Here is a 24,327-nt window from a genome sequence, read left to right on the forward strand (position 1 = left end):
TGGTTTTTATGCTGTTGCCCTCTAGAAGCACTCATTCTCTCCACTGGACCAAACTGTTAAGAAGCATTGGAAAGAACTTTCTGATGGTAACAGCTGTTTGGCAGTGGAACAGACTACTTCAGCAGGTGGTGAACTCTTCTTTATTGGAGGTTTTTAAAAAGAGGTTGGGTGCTCTTCTGTTGGGGATTACTTAGCTGCTGTCATGAGAGCCTTTGGGGGGCTTAAGAGTGAGTAAAACAGTTCTCTAAGCAAATGAGTAAATAAGGCCATCAGTCGCTGCTGTCATGATGGTTCTATGCCACGTCCAGGTTTAGAGAACAGAAGCACTAAGAGGAGCCTGCTGGATCCGGCCCATGGGGGCCCCTCTAGGCCAGTATCCTGTTCCCACAGTGGCCAGCCAGATGTCTGTGGGGAACCTGCAAGTGGGATTCAAGCACTTGAGTCCCCTCCCCTCGTATGATCTCTACCAAATGGCATTCACCACCCTAAGACCTCCAGGTATAGGGTGGTATATAAATAAAATAAAAATCCAGAAACATGGCTGCCTCCGACTCTGCGGGCAGAACATAGCCATGGTGGCTAGGAGCCATCGTCAGCTCTCTCCATGAATTTATCTAGTCCTCTTTTAACCAGGCAAGTTGGTTGTCAGCACTGCATTTTGTGGGAGTGAGTTCCGTGGTTTAACTCTGCACTGTGCACAGATGGACTTCCTTTTATCTGTCCTGAATCTTCCAGCACTCAGAGGGAGCAGGCTCTGGATACCAGTCTGTGGGGACCTCAGGTGAAGAGGGCCGTTGCCCTGACAGGCTTCTCAGAGGCATCAGGTTAGGAAGTGGGAATGTGTTGGATTTGCTTACAGACTCCATGCTGTTGTTGTGCAAGAGGGCTTAACAACTTGTTTGTGCCACATGTTGGAACCAGACGTTCCGAGTCTGCCTGTCCTCCAGCTCCCTCCCTTCAGATCACATTCTTCCTTTCTGACCGAGTCTCAGGGAATCAAACACCCTTTCCCTCCCCTCTTGCTTGCAAGGAGAGGCAAGGAGGAGGAAGCCTATTTTCCTGCTGCTGCTGCTGCTGCTGCTAGTGAAAGAAAGTGAAGCAATAAGAGATGCAGCTCTGGAGACCTTCTCTTAAGAACCAAAGCAGAGCATCTGCTGGATCCGGCCAAAGGACAGCTGGTCCAGCCTCCTGTTCTCGCAGTGGCCAACCGGATGCCCCCAAGGAAACCTGCAAGCGGGATTTGAGCGCAAGAGCAGCCCTCTCCCCTCCTGTGGTCTCCCTGTTGCCCCAGCTTCAAGACGTAGCGCAGACGCCAACTCACAGAGAGACTCACTGACTGGCCAGTGAGCTCAAGAATCTGGACCATCAATCGTCCCCTATCCGCCTCATTCTTTTTTAAAACCATCCAGTTTGGTAGCCATCACTGCTCCTGTGGGAGTTCCATAGTTTAACTGTGTGCTGCTTCCATGTACTTCCATGTAGAATGGAGCCCTCAATGGCTCCAGCAACTGGCAGAGCTCAGATTAGAATGATCCTCCAAATCCAAGTGGAGAGTCTCCTGTTTCTGAGGAGCCCCCAGCCCCAGCTATTGAACATTGCAGATTCTGACCAGGCTGGTGTAGCAGTAGCTGGATTTGAGCAGTATTTGGCAGGTCCCCGCTTTCCAAGCCATCTTGGGACCAAGGGAGGCGCCGGAGTTGCTGGCCAGGATCCAAGGAAACTGCTGAGGAGTCCCTTGCATGTTCTAACTGAAATGCAGCTGTGCCAGCAGAACTTGGCCAATGGAAGCCCATTTTGACCACACACACAAACGGAGACTCCGTTCTTCCTCATTTAAGTTTAGTGCAGCTAAGCCTAGCTTGGGAGCAAAGGCTCCTTTTTTGTTAATGACTTGATTCAGTAATATGATGCTACACTTGGCTGTGTGGGTGACTTATAGATGTTGGATATCACAGCACTGCCCAACCTGCAAAGCATGGTTTGGTGATCTGGGATTTCCTGCAAGCTCAAGTGGGCTCTGCCCCTTCCTTTTCCTTGGGGCACGTGCACTTGCTGGCTCAGTGGAACATAGAAAGAAGCTGCTTTATCCTGATGAATAGATCATTTGTCCATTTAACATCAGGATAAAGTATTGTCTTCATGCCGACTAGCAATTTCAGACTAGCACTGTCCTAAGCTCTAGCTGGAGATTCAGATGGTTCAAGACATACAGACAGTTCTGGCCAGATAAAAGAAAGGACTTCTTCACACAGAACATGGTTACGCTATGGCACTCACTCCCACAGGAGGCAAGTTGGGTGGCTTTCAGAGAGGTTTGGGCAAATTCATGGAAGGGAAGACTATCCATGCCTCCTGGCCATAATGCCTCTGCTCTGCCTCCACTGTCAGGCAGGAACGCTTCTGAATGCCAGTTGCTGGAAACCACGGGGGGGGGGGGGCTCTTACACTCAGGTTCTGCTTGCAGATTTCCCACAGGCATCTGGTTAGCCACTGGAGACAGGGTGCTGGAAACAGGTGAGCCATTGGCCTGATCCAGCAGGTGCTTTGTATGTTGTATGAATGCTGGTGATCTCTAGCTCCAGTTTGTTTAGGAATGATTATGTTCCACTGGAGAGTGCCCGTTCCGTCGCAGCCTAGCCATCCCTCCCTCCTGTGATAGGAACCGCCTGGTGTCTTCTGCATCTGAACAAACTCAGCACCATTTGCATGAGAACAAATTAGATCCCTGACTTCTTTGTTAACGAGAAATAAGCTTGGTACGTCTCTTTCGGGAATGTAAGAAATGGTGTGGGGTCATAGCTGGGAAATTCCAGGCTATAACATGTCATTCGGCCTGCTGTTTGCATTGTTTGGCAGTATAAGAAAGAAAGTACTCATGGATGATGGACAGATGATGATTTGTTACTAACGGCAGCCAGGCGGGCGATTGGCCATAAGTGGCAACAGAGGGACCTGCCATCACTGAGAAATTGGATGAGTGGGATCTGGGGTGTGCAGTAATGTTGAAGCTTGCAGATATTTTTAAATACAGACAGTAAAACAAGCATTGTAGACTACAAGCCCCATCATCCCCTGAGCATTGGCCATGGTGGTCAGAGCTGCTAGGAGTTATAATCTCAAAGCAATCTGTAGGTTGGGGAAAAGCTGTGACTTTTCCAGAGTACTGCATGTAAATGCATCAGTTTTGTAGAGAAATGCTCCATGTTCATGATGCACCAAAAATAGGTACAGGATAATACTCAGCCCTGTAGTTTATTAAGAGTTGTGCAGTGCATATAATTAGGATAATAAAGATAATTAGGTTATTTATCCTACTTTCCCCCCTTCTCTATCATTTTGGAGACTTCTAATTTCCAAGGATGATTATTGTTCAGTGTATGATTGTGTTACTATGTGTTTGATTTTTCTCTCTGCAAAAAGAAAAAAACAATGATAGCACAAACCTGAGAAACAGACTAAAGTAAACACAGAGAAACGGCTGTTTCCAGAGTAAATTAGGTCCCTGCACATGGAGGCAAAATGGAGCCTCCCTATCCAGAGGCATTGTACCACTGAAATGCCTGTGGCTGAGTGAGCAACAGCAGGAAGGGACTTTCCCCCTCATGTCCAGTTTGGAGGCTTCCTGAAGGTGGACGTGATGGGCCTCTCACCTCATATCTGGCAGAACTCTTCTCATGTCCTCTTGCAGCGTTTACTGCCCTGTGTCGGTTGCCCTGAGCCATCCAAAATTCTGGAACCTTTTCCCAGAACACCTCAGCAGTACTAGATGCCCGTCCTCTTTTGCTCCCATTAATACAGTAGTATTCCCCATTTTGCAGAGGGAGGGGCTGAGGCACAGAGTGTAGCCCAGGGTCCAAAGGGAGCTGTTGCTCAGCCAGGCAAAGTCCTTGCCAGCAAGGCAAGCCGCTGGCGGAAAGGCAGTAAGGCAGGGGCTGAGGCTGTGGCTTTATAATGCTTGGCGGAACCTGATTGGCCCCTGGGAATCAGCTGAGAGTGTCAGCTGACTGAGCCCCATATTGTACTGCAACCTAGGTGGTGCTGTTGAGCAACACTGCTCTGTCTGTAAGGCAGGCATAGGGACCCTCCAAATCGTGTTGGACTCCAACTCCCATGAGCTTCAGCCAGCATGGTCAACCGTCAGGGAGGATGGGAGCTACAGTCCAACAACAACTGAAGGGGCCATGGACACCCCCACACACACTGCCACATCCCTACTTGCATGGCTTGTGGCTATGGAAATGTGTCTCTGAGGAGCCCCTTTTTAAAACAAAAGCACCCCCACCCACAGTTCCTTGGTTTGAGACCAGCATCATGTCTGGCTCTAAGCATGCCTCATGCATGGCCATTTTGCTGCCACAGTTCGCAGCTCAGCTGCTTCTGTCTCGTCTAGAGAGTCTGGAACCTCTGGCTGTCCAGAGAGCAAAGTGCTGATGCTACTCCTTGCCGGTCAGACCCCAGGCTTTTAGGCAAACAGTAACTTCATCCATCCTTCCTGATTCAGCTGGCGTCAGTGCCATGAGTCAGTGGGAAGGAGGCAGACGGTGCATTAAATAAACACGAGCAGCTTCACAGGATGGAATAATCTGGGCTACTGAAAAGTGGAGAGGCTATTAACAAAGGCAGCGCCTTTGAGCCTCCGGATTCTGCTGCTCTCTAGGGACTTTCCCTAAATGCCTTGATCTGGGGGGGGGCACTGAGTGTGGTTTGATCCTCTTCCTTTTGGAGTGACCAAGTGGGAAAGCCTTCAGTCTTCTTTTTTTAAAAAGCTAGGAGAGGGCAGGCATTCCCCACTTTGGGAAACTTTTTTCTTTGTTTGTGTCCCAAACAGTATAAATAGTATGAAACTGATTTATGCACTTAGAAGGGTTGAAAGTGTCCATCCTGGTAATTCTCACCAGCCAAGCCAGCTGGCTCCAGCTGTTGGGAGGTCCAGTGTGAAATGTTGGTTGGAGAAGGCTGTGGTTGGGCAAGGTCCAAAAGCGCATGGTACAGCCAGCTCCCATCCTGAAAGCAAGCAGATTTTGGTCTGGCCAGTGTCTGAACTGGAGAAGGGCTGGCAATATGAACAACCTCATGAATATACCATCTTTCGTTCCATATGGGGGATGCAGGATAACCATGCAGTCATTAAACAAGTGTCCCCTTTAGTTTTGGACTGCAACCAGCATGGGCTGGGGGGCATCAGAGTCCAAGAGCTGGAGGGCGCCAGCTGGGGAAGGCTGGCTTAAGACATAGCTGTATAGTTTTGACCTAAGGGGTGCAGGTACTGAATTCTTGTAAGTATTTTAGTTTTTAAAGTAGCAAACAGAAACAGTGTGTTTTTGGGGAGGTGGTTAGGGTGACAATACTTCCTTTGCCCCTCTGGTTGAATTGTGTACATACAAGGCAGTATTTTTCCAAAGTCTCCAAAAACAATAAGATGCCAAAACAATTAACCTTGTTTGGGTCACATGTTCTGAGCTTTTTTAAAATAAATGACTAAATGAAGGTTTTTTGCAAGAAAAACTCTCAGCATCCAATTTAAAAGGTGCAAAGGGACAATGGAAACCGACAATCCTGTGAGAACTGAGTGCCAGGGATACAGAGGGAGTGAGGTGCTGAACCCTGGTTGATGGGTGTTGTGGTGAATGTGTGGGTGTAACACATACCGTATGTTACATGCACATAGAATCTTAGATTTGGAAGTGACCCCGCGACATATGGCCACTCAACCTCTGCTTAAAAACCTCCAAGGAAGAAGAGGCCTTCTGATAGCATCTTCTCTCAGTCTCCTCTTTTCCAGGCTAAATATGCCCAGCTCCTTCAACCGTTCCTCATAAGGCTTGGTTTCCAGACCCCTGACCATCTTGCTTGCCCTCTGCACATGTTCCAGCTTGTCAACATCCTTCCTAAATTGTGTTGTCCAGAATTGTACACAGTATTCCAGGTGTGGTCTAACCAAGGCAGAAGAGAGTGGACTGTGATTTCCCTTGATCTGGACACTAGATTTATGTTGATGCAGCCTAGAATAGCATTAGCTTTTTTTGCTGCTGAAAACCTGTGTGAACTCATGTTTAGCTTGTGGTCTACTAAGAGCCTTAGATCTTTTTTTCATGTGTTGCTGTCAGGCCAGGTGCCACCTGCCCCCCGCCGTATGTTCTGATACACATACTTTAAAGCATGCACACCAAACCTTTGTAATGATGCTGCAAGCTTTGCATTCATCCAGTGAAGCTGAATGTTGAAAGAGTCAGGACAGTCAAAGGAACGTATCTCCCCCCCCCCCCCAGCTCATAGTTAAACTGCGGAATGTGCTTCCACAGGAGGTACTGAGTGAAAGAATGAAGGAAGGAATGTGATGGCCACTGACTTGGATGGCTGCTGGCCCTGATGACTCTGCTCTCCCTCCATTGGTGGAGGCAACAAGCTTCTGAGTGCCACTTGCTGGAAGTTGCAAGTGGGGAGTGTGTTGTTGTGCTCAGATTCTGCTTGTGGGCTTCCCAGAGGCATCTGGTTGGACCACTTCGGGAAACAGGATACCCGGTAAACAGGCTTCTGAGCTGATCTAACAGGGCATTTTCTTTTTACAAAATCCAAGGTATTACCCATGACGTCTCTCTTAGAAGGGTCTTGGCTTGGCAGCCTGGGAGGCTGTAGTTTGCCAAGGGCCCCCATACAACGCAGTGTGTCAGTGGGTCTGGCTGTTAACCAGAAGGTTGGTGGCTGGAGCCCCCCAGAGACAGTGTGGGCAGGCTTCCTGCATTGCAAGGGCTGGGGTTGGATGATCCTCTGTGTCCCTTCCAACTCCGTGATTCTGTGATTCTAAGGTTGATGCTGCTGGCTTTGGCGGCATTGATCAAAGCTGCTTCTTTCGAGCCAGAGCTCTTAAGGAAAGACAATACTGGAGCCGGAATGAGGAGCCCCCCTCACCGCCCAGAAATGCTTGCAGAGAGTTTGTGTCTTTTGTCATCATTCCCTCCCCCCAACTTCTTCCCAGCTGAGTCATCACTTCCCTGCACACAAATTGCTTTAGCTGAAAGTAGCAAAAGCTCAAATCTTAGGAAACTCCACAGCAGGTTATCTGTAAAATTCTGTTCCCCTTGGGGAGCTGAACATGAGGGGTAATAGAAAAATCTTTTCTTTTCTTTTTTTACTGCCAAAGGGGGAATGTATGTACATGGGACTAGCAGGAGGGGTGTGGAGTATTCTCCAGCTGCAGTATTGCAGCAAGAGGAAATGATGGAAAGAGTTAAGGCTTGTTAAAGCACAGGATGCTCTTAATTCACATTGATTGTCAGAGGAGAGGAGGATCCTGGGAATGTTAAGGATTTCTTCAGCCTGAGCAAGCAGGAAGATACAAAACACAGCCACTCTCCCTCCCTCCCCACCCTTATGAAGCTGGAGGTACCAGCAACTATTTTTCACATTCTAAATTCATTGGGATGCAAATCTCAATTCCCACCCCCACCCTCCTGGAATCTCAATGGAATGGAAGTATTTGCATCCAAGGAAGCACACTTTAAATTATTTAAATTATTATTATTTAAATTATTATTAAATGCATGTTTAAGGTTGCATTCAAGCCACTGCAAGGCTTGACTTGTCCCTTCCATTTTTATTAGAAGATTTGGTCACTCAGCAGCATGCACTTCCCTGACATTGTTTCAGTTTCAAGGGATACAAGAATTGCAGAACTTTTGCGTTCTAATTTAGTGTGCCCCCAATGCCATTTGTTAGATATTTAGAAGTATTTCCTAGGTGCTGCCTCTGAAAATGATAGTTAGAACATTTGAGACTAACCAGTCTGGCTGGTATTATTTTCATGAAACAATGCACTTTTAGAAATGGGGACATCCCCCAGAGGAAGCTACAGCAGGGGATTTGCATATGAAGTGCTTTGAACACTTGAAAATGCTGTGGAAATGTTGATTGTTTATTAAATGTAAGAGCTTTACCAGTTCAGATGAAAGGCTCATCCAGTCCAGCATCCTGTTTTCCACGATAGAAAGCTAGATGCCTCCATCAAGCATCCAACAAGGGTCTACATCATCTCCCTTTGCCCCCTCAGCAGCTGGTGTTTGGAGGTATACTGCCTCTGAACCAGGAGGTTCTATGGAACCATTATGGCTAGTAACTTGCTCCATAAAATTGTCCTAAAAGGTAAAGGACCTCTAATAGTTAAGTCCAGCCACAGACGACTCTGGGGTTGTGGCACTCATCTCACTTTACAGGCCGAGGGAGCCGATGTTTGTCTACAGACAGTTTTTCCGGGTCATGTGGCCAGCATGACTAAGCCGCTTCTGGCGAAACTAGAGCAGCACACGGAAACACCATTCACCTTCCCACCAGAGCAGTACCTATTGATCTACTTGCCCTTTTTGGGGGGGGGGAGGTGCTTTCAAACTACTAGGTTGGCAGGAGCTGGGACCAAGCAACGGGAGCTCATCCCATTGCAAGGACCTTCTGATCGAGAAGCCCAAGAGGCTCAGTGGTTTAGACCACAGCCCATGTCACAAAAATTGTCCTATCCCCTTTTAAACACCGCGAACTTAGTGGCCACCATTGCACCTTATTGCAGTGAAATTCCATAAGTTAGCTTTGCATTTAAGAACTGTCTTGAACAACATAGAAGCAAAGTGATGGATTAAAAAATTAATTTCAATGTTGCTGTTTTCTCATTCCACAATGACTGCACTGATGGGGCTTCGGCAAAGGCTTTGTAGACCCAATGGTCAACAAAGTAGGGTACTAAATCTTTAAAATTGGACTTAATAGGACCTTGCTTTTTAAATCTCACATAAGCGTTATTGCCTGGGAAATGTCTAATGGTGTCTCCATATTGGACAGAAGCAATAGCATAGCTAATCTTGTTTTGCAGGCAACTCTGCCCCAATGGCAAATATATTGTGGAAGATGCTTGTGGAATTAGGAATTGATCATCATTTGCTGATCTTAATACAGAATTTATATTCCTTTAACATTTGCCAAATCAAACTCAATGCCAAAGGTCAGCTTTATTCCAACATCCTGAATACGAAAGGTGTAAAACAAGGGTGTATTCTTGCCTCTTTTCTTTTTAATTTATTTTTATCAGATCTTCCAGAGCACATTGAAAAAGTAGAATCACATGCCCCCAAAATCAATCAAAACCCGGTCCCATTGTTACTGTATGCGGATGATGTGGCCTTATTATCACTGACGATAGGTCTGAAACATCTTTTACTTTCCCTGGTTTCCTATTATGAAAGCAATACATTTTCAATAAATTATGAGAAGACAAAATTTCTGATCTTCTCTAATGCCTGGAAATTAGAGAAATGGAAAATTAGAGGACAAGAAATCCAAGTAAAGTAAAGATTCAAAGATATCTCAGAATTTTATTCCAGAGCAACTCAGATTGGTCAAACCATCACGTAAGTGCTATGAAACAGGCAAAGTTTACCTCCTCAACAGTAGCTCGCTTTTGTTTTCAGAAAGGTAACCAATTTATACCAGTTGATATTCAGATTTTTCAAACTAAAGTGTCGTCCCAGATACTTTTTGGGATCCCAATATGGATACAAGCATATAATAGTGATTTAGATAAGATACACTCAAGTTTCTTGAGACGTATCCTGGGGCTCCCAAATTCAATCAAGGATGAGATGATGTGTGCAGAACTAGGTATACACACAATGAAATATTGGGTGTGGGCTAGCACTGGAAAACACTGGTTGCATTGCCATTTCCGTTGCCAACCCTCGAGTCTGCTCTCTGACTTGAGGACTTTTATAAATCCAAATGGTTCTAACTCTTACATAACAAAATCAGATCTATTGGCACTGACTTGGAACTCATGTATAATTCAAGTGAGCAATATATCACAATAGTCAATCCAGATTAAGGGTCATTGAAAAACGAAACATCAAGTCAGCTGTAAATAAAATTTGCTCCCCCAAGTTCTATGGTTTAAATACAACAGATAACGGGGTCACTTATATTTCACAATTAATAATTCCAGTCCAACACAGGGCCTTTATGTTAGCCCAACTGAACGTTTTCCCCTCAGCTTTTGTCAAGGGCAGATATTCAAACATCCCCAGAAATAATAGACATTGTGGATGCTCTTTGAATGTGCTAGATGCTGTAAAACATATTCTTTTCTACTGTCCATTGTACAATCAGCTACGCAAACATGTGCTTATCCCCCTTTTTGGGTAGTCTAACATCACAGCATGGTGAAAATATCAGATTCAGTCTGTCTGACATTAACCCGAAAGTAACTGCAAAGGTGGCTGAGTTTTTTGTCAATAGTATCTCAGAGTGGTGAATAGCACTATTTAGTGGGAAGAAACTCCAATGAAAACCCTTGTTATTACATATTTTACATGACTGTTTATTTGTATATTTTTTAAATATGGATGTTTGATGATGGCCTATATTTGTAATGTCTAATAAAGGTTTGGTGAAGTAAGTAAGTAAGGAGGCAAATGTTTTTTTGTTTTCTCATTACACCCCAACCAATGGGGACCTTGCCAGATGGACATGCCAGCAGGATTATGCAGGCAGCTTTAATTACTAAGCAGCACTAGATATCCAGATATCTTCTCCTTAAGCTGTTAGATTTGCAAATACAAAACCCAATCATGTATCTATTTAAAAAATAACCCAAGTGTGGGGGTGGGGGTGGAGCTTTTTACAGAGAGACTTTTGGCTAGTTGATGAAAAGCCACTCATGTGATGGCGTACACAAGAGAGTTATAAATCTGTATTGCACCTTACAGTGGCCTGGTGATTAAAAGAAAAAGACAGGGCTTCTGCAGCTGTAATAGTTGTAGAGAAGAGGGGATTCTCCCCCCCACCACCACCACATCTTCCTTTTACTTGGCTACCCTATCAATGCGCCTCATTTTTCATATTATTTATTTGGTAACACTTACATGCTGTGCCAAAGTGCTCAAAGCAGTTTTCAGTTTAGGATGGCGGGAGGGAACCTGGGGTCCTCCAGCTCCTGCTGGACATCTGACTCCCATCAGCCCCCAGCCAATACTCTGGGAAAATGGGGGCTGTAGCGCAGCAGCATCTGGGAGGACACAGGTTGCCCACCCCTGGCTTGAAAGAATGTTTTCTGCTCCACAAGCACAACCTTTAACATATTTGCTCAGTGGGACAGACTTCCAGGTAAATGCACATTGGACTTCAGTTCAACCGGTGCAGCTCTATTCATGCCTACTCACAGGCAAGTCCCACTGAGTTCAGTAGGACTTGATTCAGATTTTGTTATCATTTCCTATCCAAGAAGCTCAAGGTATCAAAGTCTGCAAGGTGCCTATCATCACACCTTGTCCTTCCAACGGTGCCACACAGTAAGTTGGCCTCCGTAGAATTGGAGCTGCAGTTAGTAAAATACAGTATATATTGCCAGGGGCTTGGAGGACCCTGAAAAATTCTGTGCCGTCTGGTGGGATTTTATCTTATATACAGGAAAGACAGACTCACAGAACTCCCTCTCCAGAGTACACTGTGAAATTTGGCCTTTCCTGAGGGTCTTAAGTTCTTTACTAACCTAATAGGCAGTCTCTCCTAGCTATACTGCACTGTTTTTATGTACTTCTGACATTTTTATTCTGTTGGTTTGTGTGATTTACTTCCATAAAATAAAGGTGGAAATTTTAAAAAGGTGTAGGCTTTTTTTAAAAGAAGAAAATTGCCATTATTTTAAAAGAGGCTATAGCTGATTCCCACAGCAAAAGGGGTGTGCTTTGAATCCACAGAATATCCCAATTGTCACCAAAGGCATACCCATAGAGTCCCCTCTTCTCCTGTTGGATTTAAGCTTGAAAGAAGCATTTCCTTCTAACCAATAGAACAGGAGGTGAGGTGGGATGCCCACAGCACTTTCTCCCATTTTTCAAAAGGCAGGTTACCCCTGGACCATCCTGTAATAATAATAATAATAATAATAATAATAATAATAATAATAATAAATTTTATTTATATCCCAGCCAAGACCGGGCTCAGGTAAGGCCTCATGTAAGGCCATGGCCTGTATAGACCCAAGGCTGCTGCCTACCTGGTTTCTCTCTGTTCTCTTTCCTAGGTGGACGGACTCCTCTTCTATCACAAGGAAACTCATTACAACCCTGGTAGCACCCCATTAGTGGGCTGGCTCCGTCCGTACATGGTGCCAGACATCCTGGGCATACCTGTCCCCCTCTGCCCACTGACGGCCAAGCCAGACTACGCGGGACTCCAGCTGCAGCAGATCGTGGAGCGTAAGAGGAGCCTACAGCAGGCCGCCAAGGAGGATTCTTCCAGTGTCAGCACAGCCCCCCAGGACGGCCGCTATGAACTGGAACACTTGTCCACACCAAAAGCAGAAGGCTTTCCCTCGGCTCTGAGGGACTCTGTGAGCAAGATGGAGAATTGATAGGTAGCCTGGGGTGGCTGCTTTTCCATGTTCAGGAGGAGAGCAAAAGAAACTTAACACAGGGAGCAGCTCTGTTTTGACAGTACTTTGGGTAGAAGGATGTCCACTTCCATAATAATTCTCCAGGCGTCGCAAGTTATTTAGCTGAGGCCTGAGATGTAAATCCTAATTGCTAGCAGCAGGGCTTGTTTAAAAGAATTAAAGCTGTGGAGCAATATGTGGAGCTGTCCTGTTCAGAGGCTTCTGTTGGTGAACTCATTCCGTTCTCTGATCAGTAGGGGAAAAGGATGACTAATTTCATGGATAAATATATAAATAAAAACCAATGAGCCTTTCTAGTAGGAAAACAGATGTCTAGTTTAATAGGAAGAGTGTTGAATAAAATACATATAAGAAGAAGAAATAAAATGAAAACTAGTATAGTGGCATTGGATATCTTTAAGGCTTTTGACTGAGTAGAATGGCTGGCATTAAAAAATGATTATAGACAGTTTATGATTTGGAGAACGATTTAAAGGATTAGTAAATCAATTATACTTGAGGAACAAGGCATATAACTTAGTGAACGATGGTATAACATAACAAATAACACTAGCCCAAGGTACAAGACAAAAATGCCCCCTTCCCCCAATTTTATTTGTATTGGTCATTAAAACTCTGGCCAATGTAATTAGAGAAGATGGAAATATAAAAGGAATAAGCAATAAAGAAAAAGAGAAAAGAAGGTTATTTGCAGATGACACCTTGCTAACAATTGAAAATCCGTTGGAAAAATTGCAAGTAATAGAAGCACTTTTGGAAAAAAATTGAGAAAGAACAGGGTTATTAATTAATTGGTCCAAATCAGTCAACATGTGTGGAGAGAACACAGAGCTGTCCATGCAGCAAAAAGGAAACTATTGGATGTGAAGAGTACATGTGAGAGTCAATGTCTCTGTGATAAGCAAGTACTAAATGCATGCTTTTGTCTGTAGACTAAAGTGGGTGGGATCAGAATACAGTGGTACCTCTGGTTGTGAATGGGATCCATTCCAGAGGCCCATTCGCAACATGTAAAGCCCGCAACCTGAAGTGCCGCATCGCGATTTGGCGCTTATGCGCATGCATGAGCGGCAAAACCAGAAGTAACCCTTTCCGGTACTTCCGGGTCGCCGCAGGACACAACCGGAAAAAACGTAACATGAAGCAAACATAACATGAGGTATGACTATAATTGCAGAATCTGCCTTGCAGGATCCAGCTTCCTCAGGACCTCAGCATCCAGTGTTTTTTAAAAATAAAAACGTCTAGCCTTTGAATGCAAAGATATATTAGCAAATGTATGGTCAGTTGGTCTGTTAATACTCCAGGTGGGGTCTGTGAGGCAGAATAGAGTGGGGCTATGACTTCCCTTGATCTGAACACTACACCTCTGTTGATTCAGCCTACAAGTGCATTAGCTTTTTTTGCTGCTGCATCACACTGTTAGTTTACGTTAAGCTGGTGATCTGCTAAAACCCCCCAAGATCCTTTTCTTCAGCCAGACACTCCTCCTGCGCTGCTGGGATGGGTGACTTCAGCACATTATTGAGTTAATGGCTGTGGTCGGACCCCATAATTCTCTGTGATGCTGCAAGGGAGGCATGTTGCACGTTTGGTGAATTGTTCAAGCTCTGTATTTGCAACACGTGTAGTTAAAGCCAGGCAGCGTAACATCGTAGCAAGGCTTCCTTCTAGGGAACAGGCTACAGGCCTGATGGAAAACTGTGTGCCTTCAGCTTAGGGGTTTCATAACAGAAGAGCCTTCTAGATCAAGGCGGTGGCCCCTCTAGCCCAGCATCCTGTTCTCACAGGATGAGCAGAAGCCTGTGGGAAACCAGCAAGCAGGATTCGAGCACAAGAGCTTCTCACCTCCCCCATGATTTCCAGCAACTGGCATTGCTGCCCCAACGGCAGAAGCAGAACATAGTCATCGTGGCTACGAGCCATCGACAGCCCTCTCCAACTCCATGAATTTGTCTAATCCTCTTTTAAAGCCATCTAGGTTGTGCTGTGGCAGGGAGTTCCATGGTTCAACTGTGTGCTGCCTGCTGGGAAAGACCCCTGAGACCAGAGAGAGCTGCTGCCTGTCAGAGCGGGCAGTGCTGGGCTTGATGGACAAACAGTCTGACATGGTCTATGGCAGCTTCTGTCTCTTGTACTACGGAGGTGGGGAACCTTCAGCCCTCATGGCTAATTAGGCGTGCCAGGCCTCAGAGGCGTTCTTTTCATTCATTTTATAACACATATCACCTTTTCCTCCAAGGAGTACATGGTTCTCTCCTTCCTCATTTAACCCCCTTAGCAACCATGTGAGATAGCTTAAGCTCGGAGGCAGTGACTGGCCAAAGGTCACCCGGTGAGGTTCATCTCTCCCAGGTCCTAGTCCAGCACTCAAACCACTATACAACACTGTCCCCCCTGCTTGCTTGCCAGGCTGTTTAGGGCAAACGCCACCCTCTTTTGCCATGTTTGATGCCAGATACAGGGAGCCTTCAAGCCATAGTTAGAATGATTTCAAGCAGGTAATGCAGATGGTCTTCCTCTGCAGACACAGCTCAAGCCCTGTCACGTTGTTTGGTGCTACCACCCATGTGTCAAAATGGCCCCGGATGCAGAAGGAGCTCAGGATCTGGTCCCGCTTATGCTATTCATGTGATGCTCACATTATTTATTTCAAGTGATTTTTTGCACCACTTGATTGTAAAAGAAAACCCAAAAAACCCTCAAAGTGGTTTACAAAGAATAAAACAATAAAATTATCAGTAAAAACAGTTAAAATTACTCTTGGAAACATTCAAAAAGAAAAGAAAATCAGCAACAAACTAAAAACATTGACATTCTACATGTCTAGTTAGGGCTACTTAAACAAATATGTTTTTAGCAGGTGCTGGAAAAAATGCAGTGAAGATGCTCACCTGATAGGCAGGGAGTCTCCAAGTGTAGGTGCAGCCACACTGAAAGGTAGGTTGTTTACAAATGTGGACACCTGTAATGTGGGTCAGTTCCACAGACTGAAGTGGTCCAGAGTGCATCTATTGGCTAAGGCGATCTGGTAGAGCTTCGTTTACTAATAGCAACACCTTGAACCTGTCTTGGATTTGTAGCTGGGTCTAGTTACAAAACCCCTTCATGGATCACTGCCTTGCCGTGGCGAAGGGGCTTGAAGAACTCAGAGAAGCTATGAACTATGCCGAGCAGGGCACCCAAGATGAACAGGTCATAGTGGAGAGTTTTGACCAAATGTGATCCACCTGGAGGAGGAACCGGCAAGCCACTCCAGTATCCCTGCCAAGAAAACTCCATGGACAAAGACAACAGGCATATAAAAGATATGACGCTGGAAGATGAGCCCCTCAGGTCGGAAGGCGTCCAACATGCTACTGGGGAAGAGCGGAGGGCAAGTACAAGTAGATCCAGAGCTGATGAAGCGGCTGGACCAAAGCCGAAAGGACGCTCAGTTGTGGATATGCCTGGAAGCGAAAGGAAAGTCCAATGCTGTAAAGAAAAATATTGCATAGGAACCTGGAATGTAAGAACCATGAACCTGGGTAAGTTGGAGGTGGTCAAAAATGAGATGGCAAGAATAAATATTGACATCCTGGGCATCAGTGAACTAAAATGGACGGGAATGGGTGAATTCAGTTCAGATGACCATCATATCTACTACTGTGGGCAAGAAACCCCTAAAAGAAATGGAGTGGCCCTCATAGTCAACAAAAGAGTGGCGAAAGCTGTACTGGGATGCAATCTCAAAAATGATAGAATGATCTCGATACGAATCCAAGGCAGACCTTTTAACATCACAGTAATCCAAGTTTATGCACCAACTACTTGTGCTGAAGAAACTGAAATTGACCAATTCTATGAAGACTTACAAGACCTTATAGAAGTGACACCAAAGAAGGATGTTCTTCTCATTATAGGGGATTGGAATGCTAAAGTAGGGAGTCAAGAGATAAAAGGAACAACTGGCAAGTTTGGCCTTGGAGATCAAAACGAAGCAGGGCAAAGGCTAATAGAGTTCTGTCAAGAGAACAAGCTGGTCATCACAAACACGCTTTTCCAACAACACAAGAGACGACTCTACACATGGACATCACCAGATGGGCAGCATCGAAATCAGATTGATTATATTCTCTGCAGCCAAAGATGGAGAAGCTCTATACAGTCAGCAAAAACAAGACCTGGAGCTGACTGTGGCTCAGATCATCAGCTTCTTATAGCAAAATTCAAGCTTAAACTGAAGAAAGTAGGAAAAACCACTGGGCCGGTAAGATACAATCTAAGTCAAATCCCTTATGAATACACAGTGGAAGTGAGGAACAGGTTTAAGGATTTAGATTTGGTGGACAGAATGCCTGAAGAACTATGGATGGAGGCTCGTAACATTATACAGGAGGCAGCAACGAAAACCATCCCAACGAAAAGGAAATGCAAGAAAGCAAAGTGGCTGTCCAATGAGGCCTTACAAATAGCGGGGGAGAGAAGGCAAGCAAAATGCGAGGGAGATGGTGAAAGATACAGGAAATTGAATGCAGATTTCCAAAGAATAGCAAGGAGAGACAAGAAGACCTTCTTAAACGAGCAATGCAAAGAAATAGAGGAAAGCAATAGAATGGGAAGAACCAGAGATCTGTTCAAGAAAATTGGAGATATGAAAGGAACATTTCATACAAAGATTTCCATAATAAAAGACAAAAGTGGAAAGGACCTAACAGAAGCAGAAGACATCAAGAAGAGGTGGCAAGAATACACAGAGGAATTATACCAGAAAGAAATGGATGTCTCGTATACCCCAGGTAGTGTGGTTGCTGACCTTGAGCCAGACATCCTGGAAAGTGAAGTCAAATGGGCCTTAGAAAGCACTGCAAATAACAAGGCCAGTGGAAGTGATGGTATTCCAGCTGAACTATTTAAAATTTTAAAAGATAATGCTGTTAAGGTGCTACACTCAATATGCCAGCAAGTTTGGAAAACTCAGCAGTGGCCAGAAGATTGGAGAAGATCAGTCTACATCCCAATCCCAAAGAAGGGCAGTGCCAAAGAATGCTCCAACTACCGCACAATTGCACTCATTTCACACGCTAGCAAGGTTATGCTTAAAATTCTACAAGGAAGGCTCAAGCAGTATATGGACCGAGAACTCCCAGAAGTGCAAGCTGGATTTAGAAGAGGCAGAGGAACCAGAGACCAAATTGCAAACATGCGCTGGATTATGGAGAAAGCTAGAGAGTTCCAGAAAGATATCTACTTCTGCTTCATTGACTATGCAAAAGCCTTTGACTGTGTCGACCACGGCAAACTATGGCAAGTTCTTAAAGAAATGGGAGTGCCAGATCACCTCATCTGTCTCCTGAGAAATCTCTATGTGGGACAAGAAGCTACAGTTAGAACTGGATATGGAACAACTGATTGGTTCAAAATTGGGAAAGGAGTACGACAAGGCTGTATTTTGTCTCCCTGCTTATTTAACTTATATGCAGAATTCATCATGCGAAAGGCTGGGCTGGATGAATCCCTAGCCGGAATTAAGATTGCCGGAAGAAATATCAACAACCTCAGATATGCAGATGACACAACCTTGATGGCAGAAAGTGAGGAGGAATTAAATAACCTTTTAATGAGGGTGAAAGAGGAGAGCGCAAAATATGGTCTGAAGCTCAACATCAAAAAAACGAAGATCATGGCCACTGGTCCCATCACCTCCTGGCAAATAGAAGGGGAAGAAATGGAGGTAGTGAGAGATTTTACTTTCTTGGGCTCAATGATCACTGCAGATGGTGACAGCAGCCACGAAATTAAAAGACGCCTGCTTCTTGGGAGAAGGGCAATGACAGGCCTAGACAGCATCTTGAGAAGTAGAGACATCACCTTGCCAACAAAGGTTCGTATAGTTAAAGCTATGGTTTTCCCAGTAGTGATGTATGGAAGTGAGAGCTGGACCATAAAGAAGGCTGATCGCCGAAGAATTGATGCTTTTGAATTATGGTGCTGGAGGAGACTCTTGAGAGTCCCATGGACTGCAAGAAGATCAAACCTCTCCATACTGAAGGAAATCAACCCTGAGTGCTCACTGGAAGGACAGATTGTGAAGCTGAGGCTCCAGTACTTTGGCCACCTCATGAGAAGAGAAGACTCCCTGGAGAAGACCCTGATGTTGGGAAAGATGGAGGGCACAAGGAGAAGGGGACGGCAGAGGACGAGATGGTTGGATAGTGTTTTCGAGGTTACCAGCATGAGTTTGACCAAACTGCGGGAGGCAGTGGAGGACAGAGGTGCCTGGCGTTCTCTGGTCCATGGGGTCACGAAGAGTCGGACACGACTAAACGACTAAACAACAACAACAACAACTAGTTACAAAGGGGCCACCGGGAGATACCTTCCCAATGCCAGAGCATTCTCACGGGCGCTGGGAAGTTTAGATCAGGACCTCATAGGAAAAGCTTATCTAAAGAGGCAAAGCCAGTGTAGGATTCACACCGCGAAGAAGGTGTCTCGTACAGCACATTGACTCAAAAGCAGGTTTCTATTGGCTTCAATGGGATTTTCTCCTTTGTGCATGGAGTTGCCACCTTGATTTTTAGAAGTTGCCAGGGCAGGTTGCTGCGTGGGTATTCGTTTCTTGTCTGTCTGCTGCCGATGCCTTTTAGGGCTCTCTCTCTCCCCCCCCCCCCGCCCCCTTGGGAGCCCTCCATCCCGGCTCCTCCTCGGCTTGCTGTTGCCGCTGCTGCTGTTTGTGAATGAGATTCAATTTCTGAATGGAGCAAGCAGAGAGGGGGAGGGAGGCTTGGCAGCGAAAGGAAGCAGCAAAGGAAGCAGGATTGGTCTGCGACGGGGGGGGGGCGGGTCAGCTGGGCTTACTTCCTCCCTCCCTCCCTCTGCTCGGCCTGCTGCTTTTGAGGAACAGGCACTGCAGAAAGGAGAGGGAGGGAGGGAGGAGGCCCCACGACCCCCCCTCCAGGCCACAGGACGGGTGCGGGGGGTGAAAGCTTCCTCCTCTGACACAGTATATATAAAGGAAGTTGCTTCCTACTGATTCTCTCTTCCTCCTCCCTCCCTCCCTCCTTTTTCTCCCAGAAAGCAGCAGGAGGAGGGATCTTTGCGGGGTGAATATCTCGGCACAATCTGGAGAGGATTTCAAGCTTTGGGGGCTGGGAAGTTTTGCCATTTTCTGCGCCTTCTTCCCTTCTCGTTAAGCCCCTTTGCCTTCCGATCTATATGTAGGCGTGTTTAATGCCCGAAGACATTCACCGCGGCTGAATCAGACTTGGCATTCTTATTTTATCAAGGGAGAGGTTTTTTGTTTTCCAGGACCTTTCTTTTTAATGGAACTTTTTTTGTCGAAGTTGTCGTTGTCGCCGTCCCTGTTACAGTGAAAAGGAGAGAGGGGCGCAATAAACACCCACCCACCGAATACTAATAATCGGGCGCTCCCCTCCGTGCTCCCACCGCCCTTTTCAAAAAATACTTGCATATATCTATATATCTACAAAAGCGCATCATAAAAGGGAGGGAAGACAACAACGACGGCGAAGAATGCGATCCTCCAACTTTGGGAGCGACCCGAGCTGAGCGACCCCCGGAAAAACGTGGGAGGAGGAGGAAAAAGGAGACGAGTTGCTTTGGGAAATGTTTGTGGGGTGCTAGCTGTGGAAAACTTGCACGATCTCCTGCTCTCTGGCCGGCGTCGAGTCCTGGGAGCGCCGCGAGGGCAGGATGGCGGCGGAGCTGAGCCCCGAGGAGGAGCAGGTAGGAGCTCTCCGGGCCCCAGAGCTTGGGGGGACCGCGGCCAGGGAGGAGGGCGGGGCGGCCGGGATGGCGGGGTTTCTCCAGAGAGGCGCCTCTCGCCTCCTTCCCAGGTCTGGGGCTGCGATGGGAGCCTCTCGGGCCTCTTGGCTGCGCTCTTTAAAGCGGCTTCGCAACAACGCGGATCGCGAGGGGAAAGAGGAAGGAGATGCATGAATAGTATTTATTTGCCTAGAGTAATGCTGGGTACCCATCTGTTTTGGGGTCGTCTCATTCCTGGAAGCGAAGCAGCGCCCCCCCCCCCGTCTCCCGACGGAGGGGGACCCAGGGCCAAGGTCTGTGCTCCCTTTGGCCCCTGCTGCCCCTCCCCTCTTCTTCCGTGAAATCCGTTCTTGGTGGGCGGGGGGAGCTGCGTCCCTCCAAGTCCCGCCACCCCCCACCTCAAGGGGAGGGGCAGAAGTGGGGCCCCCGGGGAGGTTTCCATGGAGATCAGAACCGCTGCGGGGGGGGGGGCTGCGATGCGGCCTAGTCGGAGAAGGAGCCTGGCTGGGCCATGGGGCGCCCCCTCCCCTCCCGCTAGGATCCTCCGATAAAAGAGGAGGAGTTGATGACAAGCCAGGAAATTCGCTTCTTTGGGAGAGGGCTGCAAGGACACACTCGCTCTTGGTCTCGGGGTGCCTTTTGAGGAGCGGGAAGGCTAGTTCTCCCCCCGCAGTTGTCTGGGGGGGGGTGGATCCAGCCGCCTCAGGGGCTTCTCCCCCATTAATTGACGCCTCATTCATTAACTGGTTTTCTCTTCTAATCCTTCCCCCCCCCCCCGCCCGTGTTTGTGTGCGTGGTGTTTTCTTTTTTCGGGGGGGGGGACTATATTCCCCACCCCTTTTATAAAAGCTGTGAGGCCAGAAAGAGAAGCGCGACAGGGAGCGGAAGTGCCGCGGAGGGGAAAGGCCGGCAAGCGCGCAGGATCCGCGGCCGCTTTCTGCCCGGGCGGGGCAGCCGGGAAGCTGGGCTACCTTCCCGAGAGCGCGCCTGCGCCTCTGCCCGGGGCTCCGCGCGGCTCCCTCGGGGCTTCTCTCCCCGCCGCCCCGCTCGCAGGGACTTCTCGCTTCCGCCTCGCCCTTCGCCGTTTTCTGCTTCTGGCCCTTTTCGCTTTCTCCCCTCCTTTGTCGCGCCCGCACATCCCGCCGGCTGCGGCTGCGCTTGAGTCCGGCGAGGTGGCTGTTGCTCATTCCTTCGGGAGGCGCCCCAGAAAGGGGTCCGCGACCCCCGCGAAGGCAAACCCCGCTCGGGAGCGTCTCTTCTCCGTTAAAGTTTTCACACTCCTAACTTGTAGCAGAAAAAGTGAACGTTGTCCGTCCTGGCAGAGAAAAAGATACTATACTAATAATTGTAACCCTTTTATTTAAATAAAATGGTCTGTGGGAGTTTTTTTAATCTTGCGTTTCTATAGCCTGTCTTGGATAGAACTGAAGGCGGCATACATTGTTGCTATTACTCCATCCGATTGCAGGTGGCCTTGTTTAGGTTTCTTAAAGAATGTCTTCCATGTTTTTCAAGCGAATTTCCCAAAGCATCTTAAAAACCAGCAATGTACAACAGCAGTGTAAAATCATGTAATATTTTTAAAAAGCATAGAGCAGCAATAACTGCCCACCCCCCACAAAAAAATAAAATAAAAGCAGCAGTCAGAAAACGCTTTCCAAATGGGGAAAGTCTTTCAGATGTTATCCAGAAAAAGAGCAGATTTTCTCCTAGGGGCCGAGGTCTCTTCAACCCCCCCTCCAAAAAATTTTGAGGGCACCAGGCATCCCCAAAGTTGGTGGGCTTTGCCATTCAAGTGGTGGTGTGGGGGGCCTACCTGGGCCTCCCAAAATTTCATTCACGTTGGCACCCTGTCCCCATTGATAAGTTCTTGACTAAGGATGCGCCAGATAGGAAGGTCCCTGCTTCTGATCGTAAGGCTCAGACAGTACTTTGCAGAGTAGAAGAGGGCAGGTCGCTGCCATGAGGAGACCGCCATCTAGTCTTGGTGGCATGGACTAGGACAGGGGTCGGCAATTTATTTTAGCCATGGGCCACTGTCCCTCAGACCTTGTGGTGGGCTGAAGAAGCGGCACCGGGGGGGGGGCTGGAAGAAGAGGTGAGGGGGGCAAGTAGTCCTCCTCCCCAGCCCCAGCTGCTGTGCTTACCTTCCCAGGGGCTGCCTCTGCCACCACCGCTGCTTCTCGTGGGTAGGCAGAGGGAGCTCGTCCGCTTGGCCCACAGGAGCAGCAGGGCGGCAGCGGCAGAGGGAGGATGAGCGGCGTGAAAGAGCTGGCTCCAGAGAGGGGCTGCTTAAAATGGCACTCAGCCCCCTTCCTCCTCTAGGCAGGGTGCAGAGAAACCAGGAGGAGGGAGGGAGGAGGCACCGCCACGGTGTGTGGGGGGGAATGGAATGGTGCAGGGGGGAAATGGTGCAGCCTGAATGAACAGAATCCCCACGCCGATGATCCACAGACAGTCTGTGGGCCGGATCCTGAAGGCAATTGGGCCGGATCCAGCCCGCAGCCCTTAGTTTGACCCCTGAACTAGGAAGTCTGTTATTTGCTAGTGTCCGCTATCTAAGCATTGACCAGACCCTGACCAATGTGCTTCGTTTCACTTGCATTGTACATATATTACATATGTACATATATTATTACTCCATCCTGGAAAAGTGAACAGGTACATGCCCTAGATTTAAACCGCCACATATTTCTTAGCTTCTGAAAGTTGTTATTACTTATGTCAATTTCAGTATATCCTCCAAAGCCCAAACACTAACTAGTCAAATACAGAAATGCAGTAATATGTTTCCTGGATTTTCTTGTTAGCATCTTGGCTGCTTCTAGCAAATTAAATCATGTCTTGCTTTTTTGCCTTGTAAACTAATGGCATATTGCTCCAGAGCAGGGATTCAAGGCAAGTGACTAGCAGCGGGTGGTTGGTCCTCACGAGGCCTGGGCTCTGTTGGATGAAGTGGCTTCCTTCGGTTCCCAGACTCAGCTCCAAGTGCTGCCTTTAACCTTTAAGGCCCTAAATGGCTTGGCATCAGCCTACCTGAAACACTGAATTCCCCAAACCTTCAGACCCTCTTTGGAGGGCCGGCTACAGAGGCCCCAACAGACCAACATGAGGCAGAGAACCACCTGGGAAAGAGTGTTGTGTTATGTTGTTAATTGGGTTTTGGGGTTTCTCCAAAAAAAATTTGCACTGGAAAATTCCCAGACATTTTTCCCAAAAAACTTTTCTATGCAAATTAGGATAAGTTCCAGTGCAATTACACTATGCAAATTAGGGTGGTTTTTATTGGAGTGGGGGGGGTTGCATCAGGACATTTTTCTGACACCCTAAAGAGAGATCTAATTTAGTGTGCATATATTTACTTGTATTATTGTTAATGAAGCTAAATTTTTTGAAGCCAAGCAACGTGTATTTGCAATTGACATCCATTCATAGTTACTAAAGAACTCATGAAACTGGAAAAAAATTCCAATGGAAAATGAATCACTCGGGAAAAATTCCACCACCTGCATCACAATAAACAAACAAACAAACAAACAAACAAACAAACAAACAAACAACTTCCAGGTCCCTTAGTCAAAATTCTCCCAGCAATTTATCCTTCTCTGAATTCTTCAGAGCTTTTGATATCCTAGCTGTGCTTCCTGGACTCTGCCCCTTTCCCATGCCCTGCTGTCTTCTTCTGTTGTCCTCTTCTACTCCTGAAAACTCTGTTGCTCCTTCTCTCTGCCTCCCCCTCCCTGTGACCTTCCCTTTGTGCATTCCCAAGGGACTGGCAGTTGGCTTTGGGTGCCACAAGTTGCCATTCTTGAGAGGATATGAAAGGAAAGTGGAGTGGGAGAAAGATATCAGCTTGCCCCTGCCCCCAAATGCATTCCATTTCTAGGAAAGCATTCCATTGGGATGTGGTTTTTATATTTTTAATTATTTTCCCCCAGCATTTATTTATATCCTGCTGCTTCATCTTAGTTTTCAAGGTAGCTTGCAACAAATTTTAAAGTGCATGCCCCCTCCTCCCCCCAAAACAGATCAATGGTAAGAACAGAACAGCAAAGGTGCAAACAAAATATATACTGCAGAAAGTGTTAAAATGTATCGGACTCAGTAAGAAGAATGCTGAAACAATACTC

The 24,327-nt window shown here is 46.9% G+C and overlaps 2 protein-coding genes across 6 annotated transcripts in view; both read left to right on the forward strand.

Moving 5' to 3' along the window:
* Positions 1 to 12,876, forward strand: part of SNUPN (snurportin 1) — a 44,665-nt gene extending 31,789 nt beyond the window's left edge. For 2 of the 4 annotated variants that reach the window (XM_083712239.1, XM_083712240.1), the window contains one exon: positions 12,059 to 12,876. In XM_083712239.1, the coding sequence (XP_083568365.1) occupies positions 12,059 to 12,388 (330 nt within the window). In that variant the 3' untranslated portion in view covers positions 12,389 to 12,876. Of the gene's footprint in view, positions 1 to 735; positions 10,437 to 12,058 lie in introns of those variants that run through there. The other 2 variants (XM_083712242.1, XM_083712241.1) reach the window with 2 other exon arrangements.
* Positions 12,877 to 15,263: 2,387 nt separating this feature from the next.
* The window catches only part of PTPN9 (protein tyrosine phosphatase non-receptor type 9), a 60,924-nt gene continuing 51,860 nt past the window's right edge, over positions 15,264 to 24,327 (forward strand). The window contains exons 1-2 of one of the 2 annotated variants that reach the window (XM_083712216.1): positions 15,264 to 15,370; positions 19,487 to 20,158. In XM_083712216.1, the coding sequence (XP_083568342.1) occupies positions 20,126 to 20,158 (33 nt within the window). In that variant the 5' untranslated portion in view covers positions 15,264 to 15,370; positions 19,487 to 20,125. Of the gene's footprint in view, positions 15,371 to 19,294; positions 20,159 to 24,327 lie in introns of those variants that run through there. The other variant, XR_014557903.1, reaches the window with a different exon arrangement.

Source organism: Podarcis gaigeae (genome assembly GCF_964106915.1).
Source record: "Podarcis gaigeae genome assembly, chromosome: 14".
NCBI lineage: Eukaryota > Metazoa > Chordata > Lepidosauria > Squamata > Lacertidae > Podarcis > Podarcis gaigeae.